The sequence below is a fragment of the Thalassophryne amazonica genome, chromosome 8 (assembly GCF_902500255.1).
Source record: "Thalassophryne amazonica chromosome 8, fThaAma1.1, whole genome shotgun sequence".
Classification (NCBI taxonomy): Eukaryota; Metazoa; Chordata; class Actinopteri; order Batrachoidiformes; family Batrachoididae; genus Thalassophryne; species Thalassophryne amazonica.
In genome coordinates this window covers 43,918,272-43,943,391 of record NC_047110.1, presented here as the reverse complement: position 1 = coordinate 43,943,391, position 25,120 = coordinate 43,918,272, and the positions used below count along the sequence as shown (strand labels likewise).

At 40.3% G+C, this 25,120-nt stretch overlaps 1 protein-coding gene across 1 annotated transcript in view; it reads right to left on the bottom strand.

Moving 5' to 3' along the window:
- Nucleotides 1–25,120, bottom strand: part of nell2a (neural EGFL like 2a) — a 392,213-nt gene that overhangs the window by 280,741 nt on the left and 86,352 nt on the right. The window contains exons 6-9 of the mRNA XM_034176080.1: nucleotides 21,377–21,449; nucleotides 15,286–15,368; nucleotides 13,379–13,507; nucleotides 4,604–4,706 (exon numbers count right to left, since the gene is read on the bottom strand). Of these exons, the coding sequence (XP_034031971.1) occupies nucleotides 4,604–4,706; nucleotides 13,379–13,507; nucleotides 15,286–15,368; nucleotides 21,377–21,449 (388 nt within the window). The remainder of the gene's footprint in view (nucleotides 1–4,603; nucleotides 4,707–13,378; nucleotides 13,508–15,285; nucleotides 15,369–21,376; nucleotides 21,450–25,120) is intronic.

Sequence of the window (25,120 nt, the reverse complement as noted above, 5' to 3'; positions counted from 1 at the left end):
TGTTATGATGACAAGTAACACAGAACATTTGAAATGTCTGTGGCTAAAAAAGTGAATACCTTTGCTACACCTTGCTAAATCACAGTCTGGTATGAATGTTTGTAGCTGAGTCACTTGTTGCTGAAAAGAGGGTTCAGAAACAGCATTCTGCAACCCTGCCCTTTGAAAATTTCTGGCTACAGCCCTGCATGCTGCTTTATAATAAAGACACAATAAGTTAATTTGGCTTCTCCCTTTTTGACTTGGGGTTGCCACAGCACATAACGATGGGGATCTGCCTGTTAATAAGTCAGTAGGTTTTACACCAGATGCCCGCCCCTGAAGCTACTTCAAATTCATGGAGAGCGGGCAGGGGTCGTCTTGAAATGGGAACCTTCTGCTCAGGAAAAAGACATGCGAACCACTTGGCCATATAGTAAAGACACATTTAAGTTTCGTCATGGTTTGGCCCTGTTTGAGGCTTTGATTCCTTCTTTCTTTTCCTCCCCTTCGGCTCCTGCTTTGTTTTATTAGTGGATTATTTTCATCATGTGTTTATTCTGTTTTCCATTTTGCTTTGTCACTTTGTTTCTTTGTCACTTTGTATTCTTTTGTCATGATTCAGTTCCATTCTAGTTTTGTCCTGCCAGTTTGTGTTTCATTTTTTATCATGAGTTTATCAAATTTATTGTATATGCTTGGTCACAGGTTTTTATTATTTATCTTCAGTGTTGCTTATCTGATTATGTTCCATTAGTCATTGCATTTTCTGTTTATCGGTTATCTTGTTTTGTTAATTGCATTATTCTGTATTCACCAGATTTTGTTCATTTGCAGTTTAACCAATAGTTTGTTTTGCCTTCATCAGTTATTGTGTTCTCTTTTGTCTCAACCAGTGTTTTGTCCTAGTTTGGTTTAATATTAAGTTCCTTGTTTTTTCCCTCTTTAGACTAGTCAATATTTCTTAGTTCTGCCCCTTTTGTTTTGCTCACATTAATTATTTGAGCACGTCATGTTTCTCACAGTTATTTTTTCTGTCACTCACTTCTCTTGCTTTGCACTGCTTTGTTTTGCCCTCCCGCACTCTCTTGCCTTTCTTCCCTTTTCTTTGTTCACTTAACCACATCTATTTCCAGAACCTTCCACACACCTGCTTCACATCTACCTGATTAGTTTGCTCCTCATTAAAACCCTCACAGTTCCACAGCTTACTGCCTGATTGTTGACTTTGATCACTCTCTCGCCTCTCGTCCTGTCCAGTTTGCAGGCTAGTGTTTTTTGACCTTGCTTGTGTACTCCGTCCTCTGCCTCACCATAGACCTGAACTCTGCCTGTTACTCTGCCTTTACCCTGCCTGTTATACTCTTTGACACTGCTGGTACGAACTCTGCTTGTTTTTTGACCCCGACCGAGCCTGTTCCATGTCTGATACCTCTGCCTGTATGTCTGACTTCACATGTACCGAACCCGCCGCCTGGTCATCAGATAAAGCTACTTATTCTCCACAACCAGCCATGTCTGTGAGTTTGCATTGGTCCCCTACTGCTTCTTGCGTCAAACCACCACCAGCCCTGACATTTTTACTATATTATGCAAATAATTTAAAAAAGGTTCTGGAATAACATGGAGAGGGAATGCAGAGATATCTGCAGAACAATGTGAACCTTGCTCTTATCTTTGTAGTCACGTACAATAATAGTAATTACACAAGCAGAATGCCTACACAGAACATTTGGGGTCAGCCAGACGCACACTGATAAGAACTGAGAGAAATGATTGACACCATGGGTCAGGTCATATCACAAAGCAGTGCATCATGAAAGCGGGGGACCTCTGAAACACCTATTTGACGTTTTACTTGACTGACCATCAAAAAAACAGACTTGGGGCTTCTACACACAAGGCTTTGTGCTGCAAGATAAGACTTTAATTTGGAGAGCAAATCATGTCTTTGTGGTTGGGAAAACTTTACAGCAGCTCTTCTCTCCGATGTCAGAGCTTCGGTAATTAACTGCATGTTCATCTACCTCGTTGAGATAAGGGAGCGCAGGGGTGTTGAGTTTAAGGGGATTACCTGCTACATGTTTGTATTTGTGCAATACAACAGCGCGCTTGGAGTCATATTGTATTTTAAGCCTCTGTTCTGCAGATTAGAATCCAGGCCTAATGGCTCCTCATGGATATAGAATAAAACCTTGTTTTATTTGTTAGAGAAGGCGAGGAACGAATGGCAACAACATGTGGGAGTGCGTGGTGAGAGCGCTCTGAAGAGAAGGCAGCTTGCACAAGAAGAAGCAGAGTGAGATTTGCAGATACGATATGTGCAAAGTGCTATATGTGGCTGTCAGTGACGTAGGGCAGAACCATCGTTGAGTCACATCATCACCAGGTTGAAATAATTCCTTCAGGTAGCAGTTGTCATTTCAAATCATCTTCCCCAAAGCCATTTTATCCGTGGGAGCAAAACGACTGCATGGGCATTAATCACTGTCACGCAGAGAGTGGATGCCAAGCACAAGTTTAAACACGTAAGGCTGCCAAGTCTATGTCTAGAGCAGGCAACCATCAAAAATTGGATGATCAAGCACAAAGAAGATGGGTGAGGAGAGCCACAAGATACCCACAACACCATTATAGAAATTACAAGCCTCAGCAAGTCCAATAAAACACAGAACAAAACCCTACGAGGAGGGTCACAACAAAAATGATCAAACACCAAAAACCCAGCAAAGAAACAACAAGAAATCACACAGACTCTGAAGGTACTTACGAGTTACATACAAAGGAGGGACCAAACGAAGGCACTGGCAACAAACAGGAAAAAGGTGAGGGCTTAAAAGAACGAATGAACAAGAGGTGTGCAAATTATGGATACAAGGTCAAAGTTCACATGACAAACTAACAATCAAAAAGTGACTCGAAACTAAACAGACATCTAAGGGTGAGTAGATACAAAACATAGCAATAACAAAACATAACCTAAGAAGAAGAAAAATCATAAAACCAAAATACATATCCAAACAGACATTATGCAAAAACAGACATGATGCAAAAACAAACATAGAACTCAAAAGTGAACAACGTGCAACAGTGGAAAAACTAACATGAAGACCAAGAACAAATAAGGAGGCATTTCAAAAAACAAACCCCAACAAGAACTGCAAAATAAACAAAAACTAAATCCTGAACACACGCAGAAAATCAACATGGAACTCAAAAGTGAACCAAGTGCAAACCAGGGGACAAAACATGATAAACCTAAGAAACACAGAATGAAAACTGATGTGCAAGAAAACAAAAAGACAAGGAGAATTCAAGACGGGGGGAAACATAATGACAACTCAGAGGCCTGATCACAAAAATGAAGAACAGAGAGACCGTAGACACAGACCATAGACCACAGACCATAGACACATATGAAATAATTGATATTGATAGGCGTGTCTGTTTTTAGTTTATGTTATGGCCGTTTTACATGTTAAAAGATGCCAGCATGACCCAAAATAGTAAGCTCACCGGCCCCCACCTGCATTAATTAGAAGCCAAAACTTCAGAGTTGAATATGCAGTAATTTTATGAAGCTAACTGGATAGTGCGCTTAGTTTAAGTCCAGAAGATTCCTGGTTCAAACCCTTCCCCTGCCCCATTTCTCCATGTAATGTGGAGCTGCGTCAGGAAGGGCATCCAGCGTAAAACTTATGCCAAATCAACATGCAGACCCACTTCGGATCTGCTGTGGCGACCCCAAGTGAAAACAAGGTAGCAGCTGAAGGGACTTACTTTAAATTTAACAAGGTTGGTCCCATTGAGATCTCTTTTGCAAGGGAGACCTGGGCAATTATAAAGTTTCCAATTCACCAATTAAAATGTAGGAGGAAATAAAATAATAAATAATAAAAAGCAGCAAATAGCATCTTAATGGAATTGAACTTAACAAACTATGCACATGTTACATCTTGTTCCCAAAAATGACGAGAGAATCTAATTACTTAGAAAAATTGAAAAGCAAAGGTTAATTTGGGTTAATTTCTGAAGAGCATTGGGTGAAAAAAAGCTAATATCTTCTGAGATGTGTTTCCATTGAGCAGGGAATCAAAAGAATTCTGGTGAAGAGGCTAACAAGAGTTCATTGCTGAACTCAGAATGTTGTGGAAAAGACAGACCCTCTCTGCGGATATACGATGAAACAGAATTATTTAACCTGTAAGAACATCTGTCAGAAAAATGACACTGGAGGAGATACTATTGGCAATGAGAGTGCACCACTTCATGCACTGAATATTTCTGCCTTCACCTCACCATGCTTCCCATAAATAGGACCTGCTCAGCATCACACACGCTGATCCCAGATTTCCTGGCTCCTGCCTGTGTGACTGGTGACCGTCTGTGTCTGGAAGGCAGCTTGTGAATAATTGATTTCTCCATGTATATGTGAAAAGATGGCGCCATCTCGAGACCTACGTTAGGAGGTAGCTTAGCAACACAAAGGATCTCTGGTCAACTGTGAGGCGGTGCTTGTGAAGGCGTCATGTGAGCTCTAAATTTTGGGATGTGGAAATGATTCTTATGTGTACATGACTGTAAGAGTGTAGGAGGGTTACAAGGTTAAGGGTAATCCACTCACGCTGGCACTCTTTGCAGCAGGCACCCTTTACATAGGCAGGTGCTGTGCCCGCTGGGCACTGAGGGGGAGGGCAGGAGATGGCCTCGCATTGTACCGTGCCATTCTGGTAAAGGAAGACAAAACAGAACATCGGTAAACAAGACAAATGATTGATGTTATTCATCTCCTACAATAAAAAACCTTCTTTATTGCTGGAACTAGTTTAGGAACTTTTCTGGATTTCACACGAAGTAATCAAAACCACACTGGTTTCTGAATCCCCTTAAGCTTTGTTCAAACTGCCAGTTCAATAGGGATTTATTGCATACCTGATCCAAAACTGATCTCAATGATTGACTCCCCACATTTCATATATACAGGAAGTGATCAGATCCAATCTGTGATCTGTCACTAACTATGTGCTACAGCTCGTTCTCAACAATGACAAGAGAACCTTATTACTATATGTGGCAACCCTCATTTGCGCCTTATCCACATGGGTTGCTAAAGTAATGCAGTCACGATTGCTGTCAGTGTCACTCTGCAGTTCACACACAGCAAGTAAACTCACACGGAGCTCTGACTGATCTGGATTAAAAAAAAATAATAATAACAATAATCTCAGTTTACAAGTATTTATAAATTTGTGCTGTTGTCAGGTGACAGCTGCCCACACACAAAAAATGACTGTGCCCTAACTCATGTTCAAAACACAGTCGCAGAAATCAGAGTGTGGAATAAAAGATATTCATGATGAGGAATGATTGTCAAGGAACTCTGAAGTACTACCCAGTGTGTGTGTGTGTGTGTGTGTGTGTGTGTGTGTGTGTGTGTGTGTGTGTGTGTGTGTGTGTGTGTGTGTGTGTGTGTGTGTGTGTGTGTGTGTGTGTGTGTGTGCAACCCCAATTCCAATGAAGTTGGGACGTTGTGTGAAATGTAAATAAAAATAGAATACAATGATTTGAAAATCCTCTTCAACCTATATTCAATTGAATACACCACAAAGACAAGATATTTAATGTTCAAACTGATAAACTTTTTTTGTTTTTGTGCAAATATCTGCTCATTTTGAAATAGATGCCTGCAACACATTTCAAAAAAGCTGGGGCAGGGCAACAAAAGACTAGGAAAGTTGATGAATGCTCAAAGAACACCTGTTTGGAACATTCCACAGGTGAACAGGTTAATTGGAAACAGGTGAGCGTCATGATTGGATATAAAAGGAGCATCCCCAAAAGGCTCAGCCATTCACAAGTAAAGGTGGGGTAAGGATCACCACTTTGTGAAGAACTGTGTGAAAAACTAGTCCAACAGTTTAAGAACAATGTTTCTCAACCTTCAATTGCAAGGAATTTAGGGATTCCATCATCTACAGTCCATAATATAATCAGAAGATTCAGAGAATCTGGAGAACTTTCTAAACGTAAGCGGCAAGGCTGAAAACCAGCATTGAATGCCCGTGACCTTCGATCCCTCAGGCGGCACTGCATTAAAAACCAGCATCATTGTGTAAAGGATCTTACCGTGTGGGCTCAGGAACACTTCAGAAAACCATTGTCAGTTAACACATTTCATCGCTACAGCGAAAGCCATACATCAACAACATCCAGAAACGTTGCCGCCTTCTCTGGGCTGAGCTCATTTGAAATGGAGAGACACAAAGTGGAAAAGTGTGCTGTGGTCTGGTGAGTCCACATTTCAAATTGTTTATGGAAAACATGGACGTCGTGTCCTCTGGACAAAAGAGGAAAAAGACTGTCTAGATTGTTAGCAGTGCAAAGTTCAAAAGCCAGCATCTGTGATGGTATGTTATGGTGTGTTAGTGTCCATGGCATGGGCAACTTACACATCTGTGATGGCACCATCAATGCTGATAGGTACATCCAGGTTTTTGAGCAACACATGCTGCCATCCAAGCAACGTCTTTTTCAGGGACGTCCCTGCTTATTTCAGCAAGACAATGCCAAGACAATGCACGTGTTACAACAGCGTGACTTCATAGTAAAAGAGTGCGAGTACTAGACTGGTCTGCCTGCAGTCCAAACCTGTTGCCCATTGAAAATGTGTGGCACATTATGAAGCGCAAAATACGATAACGGAGACCCCGGACTGTTGAACAACTGTAGTCGTACATCAAGCAAGAATGGGAAAGAATTCCACCTACAAAGCTTCAACAATTAGTGTCCTCAGTTCCCAAACGCTTATTGAGTGTTGTTAGAAGGAAAGGTGATGTAACACAGTTGTAAACATACCACTGTCCCAGCTTTTTTGAAACGTGTTGCAAATCCATTTCAAAATGAGCAAATATTTGCACAAAAACAATAAAGTTTATCAATTTGAACATTAAATGTCTTGTCTTTGTGGTGTATTCAAATGAACACAGGTTGAAGAGGATTTGCAAATCATTGTATTTTGTTTTTATTTACATTTTACACAACGTCCCAACTTCATTGGAATTGGTTTGAGACCGAGTGGTCTCACAGGTGGATGATTCAGGTGTAAAATATTAATTACATTCTCTGAAATATGAACATTTTTACAACTTAATGTTTCGTCACGCAGTAATTTACAGATGTCCCTTTAAGCTGCACAGTTGCGAGGGCCGTATCCACCAGTCACTCGACTGTCACTAAAAAAATCTTGTCGCCGATGTGTGACTGTTCACATCACAAGCAGCTACAGCTCTTATGTCATTTTTTGTTCTTGCAGATTATTTTTCAATTAGTTGTGAGTTTATGTAGTTTTGAGATAGTGTCTTGACTGTTTTTCAATTTCTGGCGTTGTCTCGACTTGTGATACATGCATAACTGTTGTTTATTGTGTTTTTATTTTCAGTATCAGCATCTAACAAAAACATTAACTGGCAAAATTTTACTACACTGTTTTTGACTCATGAAACTGTGACTTTGAAAGAATTATGTCACACCAGCTTGAATCTCCTGTGGCTCAATGTTCAAATTCTATTTTTGCCACCTACAAATAAGAGATAAAACAATAATGTTAATTACTGGTGAGTTACTGAGATCATTTTTGGTGTGCCCCCAAAATATTCTCTGTACCCCAGCTTTTCATGACCAGTGGGTACAACCCCTGGCAAAAATTATGGAATCACTGGCCTTGGAGGATGTTCATTCAGTTGTTTAATTTTGTAGAAAAAAAGCAGATCACAGACATGACACAAAACTAAAGTCATTTCAAATGGCAACTTTCTGGCTTTAAGAAACACTATAAGAAATCAGGGGAAAAAAATTGTGGCAGTCAGTAACAGTTACTTTTTTAGACCAAGCAGAGGAAAAAAATATGGAATCACTCAATTCTGAGGAAAGAATTATGGAATCATCCTGTAAATTTTCATCCTCAAAACTAACACCTGCATCATATCAGATCTGCTCGTTGACATTGACCCTGTGCCATGACATTGACCCTACGTGTCTTCTTGCAAGGAATGTTTTTGCAGTTTTTGCTCTATGGCAAGATGCATTATCATCTTGAAAAATGATTTCATCATCCCCAAACATCCTTTCAATTGTCCAAAATATCAACGTAAACTTGTGCATTTACTGATGATGTAATGACAGCCATCTCCCCAGTGCCTTTACCTGACATGCAGCCCCATATCATCAATGACTGTGGAAATTTACATGTTCTCTTCAGGCAGTCATCTTTATAAATCTCATTGGAACGGCACCAAACAAAAGTTCCAGCATCATCACCTTGCCCAATGCAGATTCGAGATTCATCACTGAATATGACTTTCATCCAAGTCATCCACAGTCCACGATTGCTTTTCCTTAGCCCATTGTAACCTTGTTTTTTTTCTGTTTAGGTGTTAATGATGGCTTTCGTTTAGCTTTTCTGTATGTAAATCCCATTTCCATTAGGCGGTTTCTTACAGTTCGGTCACAGGCGTTGACTCCAGTTTCCTCCCATTCGTTCCTCATTTGTTTTGTTGTGCATTTTTCGATTTTTGAGACATATTGCTTTAAGTTTTCTGTCTTGACGCTTTGATGTCTTCCTTGGTCTACCAGTATGTTTGCCTTTAACAACCTTCTCATGTTGTTTGTATTTGGTCCAGAGTTTAGACACAGCTGACTGTGAACAACCAACATCTTTTGCAGCATTGCATGATGATTTACTCTCTTTTAAGAGTTTGATAATCCTCTCCTTTGTTTCAATTGACATATCTCGTGTTGGAGCCATGATTCATGTCAGTCCACTTGGTGCAACAGCTCTCCAAGGTGTGATCACTCCTTTTTAGATGCAGACTAACGAGCAGATCTGATATGATGCAGGTGTTAGTTTTGGGGATGAAAATTTACAGGGTGATTCCATAATTTTTTCCTCAGAATTGAGTGATTCCATATTTTTTTCCTCTGCTTGGTCTAAAAAAGTAACCATTACTGACTGCCACAATCTTTTTTCTTGATTTCTTATAGTGTTTCTTAAAGCCAGAAAGTTGCCATTTGAAATGACTTTAGTTTTGTGTCATGTCTGTGATCTGCTTTTTTTCTACAAAATTAAACAACTGAATGAACATCCTCCGAGGCCGGTGATTCCATAATTTTTGCCAGGGGTTGTACATGTAATCACAGTTATCTCAAGGAGTGGGATTGCTGAAGCAAATCTGCAAATACTATTGCATGTTCAACTCCAATTTTCTTTTTTTTTCTGATAGATAAATGTGAAGACCAGTGAACCTCCTATTTTGGGACATGTTGGCATGTTTTAACAAAGCAAAATATAATAAAGACAGACATTTCTATTACTTTTCATGTGAAGCCTTTTTGCTAATCACAGTACTGCTGGCCACTGTTACTTGTACATACCATTGTAATCAGACATATGCTCATCATGGGCATGAATGTCATGGTCATTTTGAGCTGTTAATGATGTCCTTGAACGGTTCTTTTGCCAGGGTGGGATGACTGTACAGCATACATCATTGCACAGGGTGACTATTATACATGCAGGGTCAAATTCACTTAAATTCACTTAAAGTTTTTAATAAGTGGTACTGAAGGTTCTACAGTGTCCTTAATAGTTACTCCTCATTAGCGAGCATGACTGACTACAACTAGTAGTTTCACTTTGCATAAAAAGGATGTGTTTGACAGCATTCATTGGACTGACCAATACTCAGAACAATGGGAAAGTTCAAGGAACTCAGCAAAGATCTAAGAAGGAGAATTGCAGATTTAAGTAATTTGCAAAGGTCTCTTGGAACCATTTCTAAACAATTACAGATTCCAAGATCGTCCGTTCAAACAACTGCACGCAACTACAAGTTAGTCAGATGTGTCAACACTTTGTCAAGGTCTGGAAGAAGGAAACTGGTTAGGATGTTCAGGAACAACCCATTACCAACCAAGGCCCAAGCCTGCCACCAACTGGAAACTGCTGCAGCACCAGCGTCACTGTCCACAGTGAAGTGAGTTTGACATCAACATGGATTGAGAGGGTGCCAACCAAGAAAGAAGGCCCTTCTCCAAAATCAGCACCTTCAAGCAAAACTGAAATTTGCAGTTGCCCACATGAACAAGCCAAATGCTTTTTGGACAAAGGGTTTTTTTTTGTCAGACAAGACAAAGATTGAGCTATCTGGCCATTGTGACGAGAGGTATGTTTGGAGGAGTAAAGGTGAGGCTTTCAAACCTAAGAAAGCTGCACCAGCTGTCAAGCATCGTGGTGGTGGCATCACGCTCTGGGGCTGTTTTGTTGCCAGTGGTACTGGTGAATTGCACAAAGTGGATGGAATAATTTGGAAGGAAGACTACCTCAAAATTCATCAACACCACCTCAAATCAAATACTACACAGTTGAAACATGGCCACAATTGGGTGTTCCAACAGGACAATGATCCCAAACACACATCAAAACTGGTTGTGGGTTGGATAAAGGAGGCTAGCATCAAGCTTCTGCTATGGCCTTCCCAAAGCCCCGACCTCAACCCTATTGAAAATTTGTGGACTACGCTTAAAAGCCAGGTCCATGCCAGCAAACCGACCAATTTAAAATAACTCTACCAATTAAATCCCAAAATTACCATGACATTCATGCCCATCATAATGTATGCAAACTACCCATCACAATTGTAACTGGCTGCAATTTCTGCACTTTTTGCGAATACTCTCAAACTGAAGCTATAAATCATGCCTTGAATGTTTTATTTGAAATCCATTGTGCATAGCACACTGAGCAAAAATGGTCAAATTGGTGTTATTATCCAATTATCACTACTCATGGTCCTAACAGTATCACTGAAAACATTAAGCCTACTGAGGATGAGTCAAAATAAAGCCTTTCAGTGTTGTTTCAGCTGGAAGCAGCACCACCTGAAACAAAAAAGTTTAATTCCATTCCATCCATTCATCCATCCATTTTTTTCCACTTTATCCAGAGTCGGGTCGCGGGGGCAGCAGCTCAAGCAAAGCCGCCCAGACCTCCCGATCCACACACACCTCCCCCAGCTCCTCCGGGGGAACCCCGAGGCGTTCCCAAGCCAGCCGAGAGACGTAGTCCCTCCAGCGTGTCCTGGGTCTTCCCCGGGGCCTCCTGATAGACAAATTTCAGTTAGATAAATTTATCAACAAAGAGGCCAAATGTTAACCCCAACCTTGAATATTAATTTTAACAACAACCCCAAACCCATAACCATGAACCCTATCCAATCAATGGTATTCACCTTATTCAGCACCGCCCACTTTTATAACAGAGGCATTTCCATTTTGTCTTAGGACTTCCAGTGAGCAGTGTTTTCAATATAGAACAATGGAAGATATTACATGGGTAGAAACAAAAACCTTTTTGAAAAGCTCAAAGGGAATGACTCTGACTCACCCACGGGTCATAACAGAGTGGGAAGATGATATGAAAAAGTGGCCCTCGATTATTTTTAACTACTTTGTGTTTTCACTCGGCACAGACGGTTTGGCTATGAGGAACTACGAGCTCCGTGCCGCACAGCGGTGCAGAGCTCATATAAAAGCACAATCAAGTTAAAATACTACCCGACAAGTAGTACCACTGTAATGCCAAGATTACGTAACATTAATACACGTATGGAGTTTCATATGCAGTGCTTGGTTGTATCAAATGCCAGAAAATTTGTAAATAAGATAGCAGCTAACGCTAAAAACACAGCTTACCCGTTTATGTCACTAGCATCTGCCGTGGCTTCTTCAATGGAGCGTTATAGTCCAACCATTTCACTGGGTAAAAATCCAGTGGTGTGGGGTTTTTTCTCCATAAAATAAAAAAAACAGACATAGGGACGTTTGGGTGGATTTTTCAAATTCAGCGCCTGTAGCCAGCACTGGAGATCCTCATCTCTCAATGGAGAAGGGAACAAGTTAAATGCTCGTCCACAGCACTCAGATCTCTCCTTTCCATGTTCAAAACATTGTTCTGAAAGCGATAGTTTCCTCTTCTTCCAGTTGTTGTGGCACTCACGAACTGAACAATTAATGCTGCTCATGTTTGGACACTTCTAGCGTACTGTGTTCCCACGTCGTTAATTATCAGACACAGCAGCAAACCGGAAGTTGTTTGACAAAATGGAGCCACGCACACTGACTTCCTGAATAAGGTGAATACTTTAAATATTTATCCTTATTTGCAATATTTTTCATTTTCCTTAATTTTTCATTTTCCTTAATTTGTAAAAATAAAACATGACAATGCATATTTGTGAACATATATTCCATTTTTGTAATATGTCAAACTGGAATTTGTCTATTTTGAATGTGTCTGCCTGGTAAAAATAGCAATCCTATCTGAAATGACACCAAGAAAACAAGTTTTAGTAAAGAAACGCAACCAAAAATAATTTATGCGCCTCTGAGCCACAAGCTAACACAACTTTGTAAATAGACGTAAATTTTATTGTAATTGTAGTATGGTATAAATGAAATCAGAGAACCCGCTGCACATAATTCATGTTAAAGATAGTTCCGGGTAAAGTGGCTGTTAATTAGGTTCCAAATTGTTGGAAAAAGGGCAGAACTCTCCATAGCAACCTTTATATGTCCTGTACATCTTCACATGCTCACTCATTTTCTCCGGCTGTGACAGTAATTAACATTTCTTCCATGGATGAATGCTCTGTGACAGTAACATCTGAGAACTTGATTCACATAATTGATAACATCTTAATGCGTGACCTTTAAATTTTAAAGGTCCCGGGTAATTGCCACGCATAAGGTGAGGAACATATCCCATCTAATTTCTTAATTGCACCCAGGAAAGAGCAACAAACCATTCCCAGGGACTGCAGTGACTTCACTGGAAGAGTGGGCAGAACAAATCCCTGATGATAATTATCATCTGTCAAGAGCAATTAGTTGTACTGAGAGATCTCTGATTTCCTATTTTTTCTATGCAGAGTACGTGGTGCGCTAAAGGATCTCATCGGCTAACAGAAGAGTTCTAGCAGCAGTAAATGAGTTTCATGTTCCAAACCTGAGAAGACTGACAAGGGGTGAAATCTGTTTGTTGATGTGGTACAAGCCCAGATCTCCAGCCACTTCTAATTCTCTCGCTTTTCTTTCTTTTTTTGCAATTATTCACACTTACAGCTTAGCAAAGTAGACCCCAGAGAAAATGAAGCATTACTAAGCAATACAATTGTGATGACTCTAATCCTGAACACTGTGGAGGTTTTCTGACACACTGTCTTTGTTAACTGGGACAACTCTGCTTTAATGTGAGCGAACAATATGAATACAAGCTTCCAACAATGGCGCACCTGCACCCCCAGCCCTCCCACACACAGAAACAGAGCTGTGCATGAATCCGCACCGTGCATGTGCAGTTCCTGCAGCCATCTGTCCATCCTTCGTCCTCCCTGTAGATGACCCCCTTGACGTTGCAGGTTCTCTCACAATAGCAGCCATCAAGCCCATTCATCTTCTCCTCCGCCCTGGACAGCTGCTCATGCCATTCCCCCCAACAAACAAAGGCAAAAAGGGAGAGAAGAGTCAGGCTTGTTGTCTTTATATTCATGTTCAGTATTCATTGCTTCAATAGCAACCCAGTGGCATCAGAACTACAGTTCATCCGGGAAAGTATTCACAGCACTTTACTTTTTCCACATTTTGTTATGTGGTAACATAACATGTGGTTAAGAACTCGCAGGTACACAAGTATTCACACCCTTTGTTCAATACTTTGCTGATGCATCTTTGGCAGCAATTACAGCCTGAAATCTTCTTGAATATGATACCACAAGCTTGGTGCACCTATCTTTGGGCAGTTTTGCTCATTCGTCTTTGCAGCATATCTCAAGCTCCATCAGGTTGGATGGGGAACGTTGGTGCACAGCCATTTTCAGATCTCTCCACAGACATTCATTCAGATTCAGATCTGGGCTCTGGCCGGACCAGTCAAGCACATTCACAGAGTAGTCCTGAAGCCACTCCATTGTTATCTTGGCTGTGTGTTTAGGGTCAAGAGCACTCTGGAGCAGGTTTTCATCCAGGATGTCTCTGTACATTGCTGCATTCATCTTTCCCTCAATCCTGACTAGTCTCCCAGTTCTTGCTGCTGAGAACCATCCCCACAGCATGATGCTGCCACCACCATGCTTCACTGTAGGGATGGTGCCTGGTTTCCTCCAAACATGATGACTGGCATTCACGCAAAAAAGTTGTCTCATCAGACCAGAGAATTTTGTTTCTCATGGTCTGATAGTCCTTCAGGTGCCTTCTACCAAACTCCAGGTGGGCTGCCATGTGTCTTTTACTACGTAGTGGCTTCCCTCTCTCCACAGGGGAATGGTGGAGCGCTGACAGAGTGACCATGGGGTTCTTGGTCACCTTCCTAAGGCCCTTCTCCCAGATTGCTCAGTTTAGACAGGCAGCCAGCTCTAGGAAGAGTCCTGGTGAATCTGAATTTTACAGATGATGGAGGTCACTGTGCTCATTGGGACCTTCAAAGCAGCAGAAATGTTTCTGTACTTTTCCCCAGATTTGTGCCTTGAGACAATCCTGTCTCTGAGACCTACAGGCAATTTCTTTGACTTCATACTTGGTATGTGCTCTGACATGCACTGTCAACTATGAGACCTTACATGTAGACAGGTGTGTGCCTTTCCAGATAATGTCCAATCAACTGAATTTACCCCAGGTGCACTCCACCTGGGGTAAATGATTAGTGTAAACAGGATGCACTTAAGCTCAATTTTGAGCTTCATGGCAAAGGCTGTGAATATTTATATGTATGTACATGTGATGTCTTAGTTGTTGTTTTTTTTTAATAAATTTGCAAAAATCTTTAAAAAAACAAACAAACAAACAAACCCTTTTTCACACTGTCATTATGGGGTGTTGTGTGTAGAACTTTGAGGGAAAAAAAGAATTTCATTCATTTTGGAATAAGGCTGTAACATAACAAAATATGGAAAAGTGCTGTGAATACTTTCCAAATGCATTGTATGTCATTAAACACAATTAGCACCTTCTAACATGCAGTCATAGTACAGAAAAGACTTTCACAACAGCCAGTGTCCAATGTTAATATGTCCTTGACTGCCTGTTGCAGTGAATGTTAATGACAGAAGCACATTTAAAAGCATTACAAATGGACATTTTATGCAAAACCACAATCTGCAAGTCTATCAGTGCATTTAAAATGGCATTAATGGTTTTAAATGTAGCTCCATTTGGACTAAATGTTAAATAGAGATGGGTTATATCACATTCCATTACCTTGCTGGATGTTTTAGCAAGGATATCCTGCAGTTCCATGATTTTCTGCACAAGTCCATGGAAGTCATTGCAGGTTGGGCATGCTGGGGTACAAGACAAAGCATACTTTACAACACTGCATAAGATGATATCATAATGTAAAATAAAAATAAAAAAACCTGAAAGAGTTCAAGCAGACAGATCGACAATGTTTTACATAAGATTCAAACAATGATTCATCCTTATTATACTAGTTATTGAGCTTAAGTAACAAGATAGGAATGGAATGGTGTCATGAATACCTCAGACAACTGGCATAGGAGAGATTTAAAATTTGTTTTGTGAAATTCTAATACAAGGTATGACAGGACATGGTGTCACTATATTGTGTGCATTAGATGTCTTCACAGGTACTCAAAATTGGAACCAATCCAAAATTGACCTATCTAGGTGATCCTGTGGTCAAGATCTCTGATCACCCAAAGTGCGCCTTTTATACTGGCATAATATCTATATTTCTCCAGTAAAATATGGTGTACCAATGGGTTCTGTTCTAGGCCCCTGCCATTTTCACATCAAACAGGATGTTTGATATACATTATATGTAACTATGGCATTACAGTTATGTTGATCGCACATAACTTTACATGCCCGTGAATGCTGGTGGCATTTGTCATATAATGGAATTACTCTTGCTTCCTTGCATTGAAAAACTGGGTTTAATCTAACTTTTTACTGTTGAACTCTGACAAGACTGAGATGGTGGTCATTAGCCCATTCAATGGCAATATCACAATGATAACTCAGCTCTTTCATATCAGTAGTTACCTATGAAGGTAATGAGACCGGCAGAAATAATGGTATTGAATTTTGTGTCTGTAGTTATACGTACTTAGTAGGTAAAGACCTAGGGGTATGGGTCAATGAGACCCGATTAATCTTTGCAAGAGTTTGACCTTAAAACTGTGTCAGAGAGACAATGTGGCGCTTGCTGTTTGATACACCTGTCCGTAGTTTGTCTATTTTGCTCAGGAGAGAATTGTGGATTCTGCAATAGATGAATTTCAGTTGTCTGAGTTTTGGTTGCAGTTTGGCTTTTACATTTCTATTACGTAGCTGTTTCAGATGATGCCCTTCTTCTTCCCCGGGTTTTCTGTTCTTAGCTGTCATATCTGGTTCCACAAGTTTTTTTTTGCTTGTTTCAATTGTTTCAGAATGAGATCTGGTTAGATGTAGATCCTTTGGTGTTGCATAGATCCGTGGCTCTGTGTGGGATCTCTTTCTTGTTGGTCAGGCAACTAAACATGAGCTAGAGTAGCATTGGGCATCCTTCTTTAGATTGGAGGAGCCTCACTGCCTTCTCAGGTTTGACCACTAGATTGAATTCCTACTTGATCATTTGCTGTAAGGCCTGTATGTTGGAGTTGTCGCTTGCCTCAGGTAGACCCTGCACAATAACATTTAGATGCTATTCTTGAATTATGTCACTCTCCAGTAGTTCCACCCTTACTACCCTGACCATGTTATGTGGTTTTGAGTCAGTCATGTTGCTCGGAGTCTTCCCTATTATTACTTTGCTATTGATTGTAACTGTCAGCGTATGGGGGCTTCTGGCGACTTCAGCACAGGCTTTCTTGACCAGTTCTAATTGAGTTGTCACTCCTTCAGTTGTTTTGTTTACAGTCTCCTGCACTTGTTGGGTCACTGGTGGGTTTGGTGATTGCTTGTCCTTGTCCTTCCCCTTGTTTTGTATTTTGCAGATTGTACAGTGCCATAGTTTACAATCACTTGGTGCAACTCTTGATCAATGCTCTGACAGCATTGATCAAATCTCAACCTATTATGCTGGTGACAAATGCAGAGACACTGGTTCATGCATTTGTCTCTTCCAAAATGGAGGAATGTAATGTTGTGGTTTTTGGTCTGCCAGATCATACCATAAGAAGTCTTCAAATGGTTCAACATGCAGATGCAAAGGTTGTTACCAAAACTAGGACATTTAGGGAATAACCCTGTTGTGTCTAATGATTTGCAAACGTTCATGCTGGTTATACGGTCGCAAATTGAGCTTTACCGTATAACAGCACAAACGCCCGCAAATCATCAGACACAAGGGGGTTATTCCCATTCTAATCCAATTCCATCATTTGTACGGTTTATCTTTCTGTAGGTAATTCGGTCGGCGAGGCTTACCGTCAAGGCAGCGTCACTCCAACAGCAGTCAGGGTGCAGAGTAATCCATCAAGTGTGAAAATCGATCAAATCCATCAAATGTGAAACAGTAATTCTGTATCAGAATCCACATCAATACTTTCGTATAGTAGCTTAAATTCACCCATTTCGGCGGCGTCATTGGTATGCAACTTTCTCTCGCTCTCAGCGAACAGCACCATTATGACATCTGCGTAGCAGTGCACGCAGCCAGTGTTCTGTCCAATTGTGTGTCTCATCACATAAATCAACAGTTCCATGTCCCATCCAGCCATCCAGAAGGCTGGACTGTCGACAGGAATGACATCTTGTCAGAATACCGGTCAGAATGCGGAGTAATACAGAAAAAATGTAATTGGATTAGAATCAATCATATCACACTAATATTAGCATACCGCACTGGGTTCAAGACTTGGCAGAAGATTTCATGGTTTTGTTTTTAATGTGTGTTATCGGGCAGATCTTCTGAAATGTTATTTACAGCTAAATGCTCTGTATCCTAAGTATGCAAGATTATTATGTGTCCAAAGGTGAGAAGGAAGTTAGCAGGTTGCAGGGTGATTTACTGTTGTGCTCCTAATTTATAGAATAACCTACAGTAGCTGCTGAGAAAAGAGAGTCTAATTCGTTTGAGCCTTTCAAATGTTGCAACTTTTTCTGTTACATACAGATGACAATAATTGGCCACATCTTATGTTATTTTATTTTAATTTTGTTTAACTTTAACTTTGTGACCATGTAATTATGAAAGATAATTTACTTACTAAGGGTCAGGTTTTAACTTTGTTCTTTTCATGAAGTAGCTTTCATAAAGTACATATCTGTCAGTTAGCGGAAGTCAGAATTTGTAGTAGGCTGTTACACTTTACACTCAAAGTGTCTTACTGTTACAAAACTAACAGTTTGGAACATATCTTTCAAAACAGTCACATGTCATATCAAATAAAAACAGTCAAAATTATTACATTATATAAATCTGAGGATAAGTCAGTTCACCAATTAAAGGCCTGTGCTGTTCCTAAGTTTTAAAAAAGAACTGGTTGCTTAATGTCACCGAGAAACACAAACTGTTGGCAGGCAGTCAATATGGATTATGCTATAAAGCAACATCTCTAGCATTAATGAAGTTAACAGAAGAACGATTCACTTGTTAACCTGTTGAAATAACCACATAATAAAATATATGCTGTCAGACTATTTACAGACTTTTTAAAAAGCATTTGCAACCATAGATTATGGCATATTACAACAATGCCAACTTTGTCCTCACTGATTGTACAGTTACTCATGGCTTCAATCATGGTCAACAACAGGCTAGCTACCTAGTTTCCCAGTGTTTTATTGCTGACTTGTGAATTTTTTTCCAATGTTTATTGAGCAAACGTTCACATTAGTCTGTGATTTGTATATATATATATATAACTCAACAAAAATATAAACGCAACACTTTTGGTTTTGCTCCCATTTTGTATGAGATGAACTCAAAGATCTAAAACTTTTTCCACATACACAATATCACCATTTCCCTCAAATATTGTTCACAAACCAGTCTAAATCTGTGATAGTGAGCACATTCTCCTTTGCTGAGATAATCCATCCCACCTCACAGGTGTGCCATGTCAAGATGCTGATTAGACACCATGATTAGTGCACAGGTGTGCCTTAGACTGCCCACAATAAAAGGCCACTCTGAAAGGTGCAGTTTTATCACACAGCACAATGCCACAGATGTCGCAAGATTTGAGGGAGCGTGTAATTGGCATGCTGACAGCAGGAATGTCAACCAGAGCTGTTGCTCATGTATTGAATGTTCATTTCTCTACCATAAGCCGTCTCCAAAGGCGTTTCAGAGAATTTGGCAGTACATCCAACCAGCCTCACAACCGCAGACCACGTGTAACCACACCAGCCCAGGACCTCCACATCCAGCATGTTCACCTCCAAGATTGTCTGAGACCAGCCACTCGGACAGCTGCTGAAACAATCGGTTTGCATAACCAAAGAATTTCTGCACAAACTGTCAGAAACTGTCTCAGGGAAGCTCATCTGCATGCTCGTCGTCCTCATCGGGGTCTCGACCTGACTCCAGTTCGTCGTCGTAACCGACTTGAGTGGGCAAATGCTCACATTCGCTGGCATTTGGCACGTTGGAGAGGTGTTCTCTTCACGGATGAATCCCGGTTCACACTGTTCAGGGCAGATGGCAGACAGCGTGTGTGCCGTCGTGTGGGTGAGCGGTTTTCTGATGTCAGTGTTGTGGATCTAGTGGCCCATGGTGGTGGTGGGGTTATGGTATGGGCAGGCGTCTGTTATGGACGAAGAACACAGGTGCATTTTATTGATGGCATTTTGAATGCACAGAGATACCGTGACGAGATCCTGAGGCCCATTGTTGTGCCATACATCCAAGAACATCACCTCATGTTGCAGCAGGATAATGCACGGCCCCATGTTGCAAGGATCTGTACACAATTCTTGGAAGCTGAAAATGTCCCAGTTCTTTCATGGCCGGCATACTCACCGGACATGTCACCCATTGAGCATGTTTGGGATGCTCTGGACCGGCGTATACGACAGCGTGTACCAGTTCCTGCCAATATCCAGCAACTTCGCACAGCCATTGAAGAGGAGTGGACCAACATTCCACAGGCCACAATTGACAACATGATCAACTCTATGCGAAGGAGATGTGTTGCACTGCATGAGGCAAATGGTGGTCACACCAGATACTGACTGGTATCCCCCCAATAAAACAAAACTGCACCTTTCAGAGTGGCCTTTTATTGTGGACAGTCTAAGGCACACCTGTGCACTAATCATGGTGTCTAATCAGCATCTTGATATGGCACACCTGTGAGGTGGGATGGATTATCTCAGCAAAGAAGAAGTGCTCACTATCACAGATTTAGACTGGTTTGTGAACAATATTTGAGGGAAATGGTGATATTGTGTATGTGGAAAAAGTTTTAGATCTTTGAGTTCATCTCATACAAAATGGGAGCAAAACCAAAAGTGTTGCGTTTATATTTTTGTTGAGTGTAAGACAAAAGGACACTTTTGGGCTCCATGTATGCAGTCCATGTATGTAAGTCAGCAAAATTTGTAACAAATGTATAAATAAGTAGTGAATTGTTGTTGTTTTTTTTTACTAAACTACAGATTACAATCACTGCGTTAGTGTGTCATGTGCTGCTGTCAAGGTTGTGATGTAACAGGAGATAGGGGCAGGGAAAGCTGATAATGCAATAGCAAAATGCTCTGTGAGCTCGACATCCTCATTTCAGAACGGTATGTTCCAGCTTCCGCTGTGTGTCATGGCCTGAAGCCTGAAGACTTTCGTGGGACACAGCCCTGGGAAGTATGTAGACCCTGAATTGGTACACCTAAGACATCCTCCACCACAGAAGCTGAACACAACTGATGTCTCATCACATGATTAATTAGATTTAACACTGTGCAACATCTTTACATATTCCATAGCAGTCATGCATACCAAAGAAAATGACCAAATATTATGTAGAGAAAGCATGTCATTTTCTTATAATTCTTTTTAACTATTTCAAAAACATGACAGAGATGGGTTAGGCTGTTGGGGTTATCTATACAACATGCCATCATTAAATATTCAGTCAGAGATCTGTGTTTACTGCTCTCAGAAGGCTTCAGATGTATGAAACCCAACATCCTGAAGGTAATAATGTATAAGTTATTATTATTATTACCATCATCATATTTTAGGATGCATCATCTCAGTGTCTATGGGGTATTTGGGCAAAATTATCAACATCTGTTTTTTTATGTTTATGTTCAACAATTACCTTGTTGAAAAGGTGTACAACATAACCTCTGTAAATCATTTTTTAAAGCTTCTTTTAAGTCACATGAACACAATTGGACTCACTTCTGTTTAGATCTGGACACTGTGAAATGTAACCCTGTGGCATCACCAGGATTTCCACGTCCTGCATCACCCCCTGCACGTAGACACACAAACTTTAAAAAGTGCAAACAGGCAATAAAAATTAGATGGACCATGTTAATGTGCATCACATGACTAAGAATCTTGAGAGGAGAAATATGCATTTGCTCACTGCATATTTTCCACATGAAACATGTAAACTGTATTAACAAACACCCACATAATTGCACAGAAATGAACATAGAGAAACAGCCTGAAATGTGATCTTGTTTCCACCAAGTTATTTCTCACATGGTATGCTGCAGCTCTGAAAGTTTTTACAAATTTACACAAGCATGAAATTAAGTGGACCAATGATGTGGCACTGTTATACGTAGATGGAAATTTTATTTTCCCCCAATCTTCTCCGATAAGCATAAAAAGGAGATATAGATGCAATTCAATTCATAAGGTACAACTGTTAACACTTTAACCAGTGACCCAACACACACACACACACACACATGCATGCACACATATAACCATGGCAACCTGGCCAGTTTCATTCTATGAGTGCATTTATTTCCCTTACAGAAATATAGCAGTGCAACTTAGGTGAAACTGTTTTTTTTTTATTGTCTCATCTCTTCAATTTAAGGCAGTAAATTTAAAATCCTGGAGAAATGATTTCCTGATTTTTCACAGCAAAGTGCTGGAATGGAAGTAGATAGGTGTTGTGTCTATTAAACATGTAATGAAACCATAAAAACTAAACATATATTTGAAGCCCTCACACACAGTGCATTAGGAATTTATTCAAGGTGCTTCACTTTTTCCACATTTTGTTACATTACAGCCTTATTCCAAAATGGATGAAATTCATTTTCATCCACTCCAAATTATACACACTATTCCCCATAATGACAAAGTGAAAGAAGTTTTTTTTTAGATTATTGTAAATTAATTAAAAATAAAAAACAAAGAAATTACATGTACGTAAGTATTCACAGCTTTTGCCATGCAGCTAAAAATTGAGCTCAGGTGCATCCTGTTTCCACTGATCATCCTTGACATGCTTCTACAGCTTAACTGGAGTCCAACGGGGTAAATTCAGTTGATTGGACATGATTTGAAAAGGCACACACCTGTCTGCATATAAGTTCCCATAGCTGACAGTGCATGTCAGAGCACAAACCAAGCATGAAGTCAAAGGAATTGTCCGTAGACCTCAGACACAGGATTGTCTCGAGGCACAAATCTGGGGAAGGGTACAAAACATTTCTGCTGCTTTGAAGGTCCCAATGAGGACAGGGACCTACATCATCCCAAATGGAAGGAGTTCAGATAAACCAGGACTCTTCCTAGAGCTGGCCGCCTGTCTAAATTGAGCGATCAGGGGAGAAGGGCCTTAGTCAGGGAGGTGACCAAGAACCCGATGATCAGTCTGTCAGAGCTCCAGCATTCCTCTATGGAGAGAGGAGAACCTTGCAGAAGGACAACCATCATTGCAGCAATCCACCAATCAGGCCTGTATGGTAGAGTGGCCAGACGGAAGCCACTCCTTAGTAAAAGGCACATGGCAGCCCACCTGGAGTTTGCCAAAAGGTACCTGAAGGACTCTCAGACCACGAGAACAAAATTCTCTGATCTGATGAGACAAAGACTGAACTCTTTGGTGTGTATGCCAGGCATCATGTTTGGAGGAAACCAGGCACCATCCCTAAAGTGAAGCATAGTGATGGCAGCATCATGCTGTGGGGATGATTTTCAGTGGCAGGAACTGTGAGACTAGTCAGGATTGAGGGAAAGATGAGTGCAGCAATGTACTGAGACATCCTGGATAAAAACCTACTCCAGAGTGCTCTTGACCTGGGCTGGGGTGACAGTTCATCTTTCAGCAGGACAATGACCCAAAGCACACAGCCAAGATATCAAAGGAGTGGCTTCAGGACAACTCTGTGAATGTCCTTGAGTGGCCCAGGCAGAGCCCAGACCTGAATCCAATTGAACATCTCTGACGAGATCTGAAAATGGCTGTTCACCGACGCTCCCCATCCAACCTGATGGAGCTTGAGAGGTGCTGCAAAGAGGAATGGACAAAACTGCCCAAAGATAGGTGCACCAAGCTTGTGGCATCATATTCAAGTAGAATTGAGGCTGTAATTGCTGCCAAAGGTGCATCAACAAAGTATTGAACAAAGGGTGTGAATACTTATGTACATGTGATTTCTTAGCTTTTTATTTTTAATAAATTTGCAAAAATCTAAAAAAAAAAATATTTCACATTGTCATGATTGGGTATTGTGTGTAGAATTTTGAGGGAAAAAATGACTTTCATCCTATCTGGAATAAGGCTGTAACATAACAAAATGAGGAAAAAATGAAGCACTGTGAATACTTTCCGGATGTACCGTACATTTCCCATCACATATTTTCACTTTTCTATGATTATTACTGCCATGTGTGCTCTAGCTTGTTTTGAAGGTAGATAAGTCGATCCACAGTGGTAACGCAGCAATATCAAAACAGACTGTCAAGCTATGCTTCACATCTCTGATGCTGAATTTTCCTAAATTTGTCTTCAGTGACATTCAACTTTGTGTGCTACAGTGAGTACACAGTGACACATCAATGGCCTCGTCTGTAATGGAAATGTGAGTTATTGTAAAAAGAAAACATCAAGATCAAGGTCAATTCACCTCTGATGACTCATGACAGATGTTATACGGGCATGTTAAAAAAAGCAGTTATGTTCTTGCTGGCCAACAGACAATAGCTTTAGCAATAAAATAAACTAACAAGTTACATGTAACTTCACCCACACCTGCTTCTAATTTCCATCAAACAAGTGATTGTTATTATTTCTTGCAATAAGCCCAGACATATCCAGCAGATGGCAGGTGGCCGATAGGTTTGTAGGATATTACATAAGCAAAAGAAAATTGCTTTTTAGATCGATGTGGTACATCAAAGATAAACAACATCTGATCATCTTATTCTTATTATACCCCCTTTTAATTTGGTGAGTGACCAGATCATAGCATTGACAAGATGACATGATTTATTTATTGACTCATTCATGTTGAGTTGTCCTGTTAACAAACTGGGGTGGGGGGGACTCATTTATCTATCTATTCAATCATTCATTCATCAGTCGTTGTATCTTACACAGATTTTTCCAAAGCCTCGGAATAACAGCAATATCTGAATTGAATCAGATTATTATTATTAACCATCAGTATCCATTATTAAAATCTTTCTTTCTGTTTTTTGTTTCTGCTTCTTCACTTTCTCTTCCTGCAAAACAGAATAATATTTTCAATTCAATTTATTTATATAGTACCAAATCATAAGTCACTTCAAATCGCTATACAGTGGTCCCTCGTTTATTGCGGGAGTTAGGTTCTAAAAATAACCCGCGATAGGCGAAACCCGCGAAGTAGTCAGCGTTATTTTTTACAATTATTATAGATGTTTTAAGGCTGTAAAACCCATCACTACACACTTTATACACTTTTCTCAAACAGGCATTAACATTTTCTCACTTTTCTCTCCTGTGTAAACACTCTCAAAGTTCAAATCTTAGTAGAAAAATAAGTCCAGTATTATAGAATGAAACCAAAGATCAAAACCTGTTTTCAGGCACAAACATTTGTTTGAGAAATAAAAAATAAAACATTTTCCTATAAATAATTATGATGGCTTTTAGAACTAACGAATTTAATTTTAACGATCAACCTACGAGGT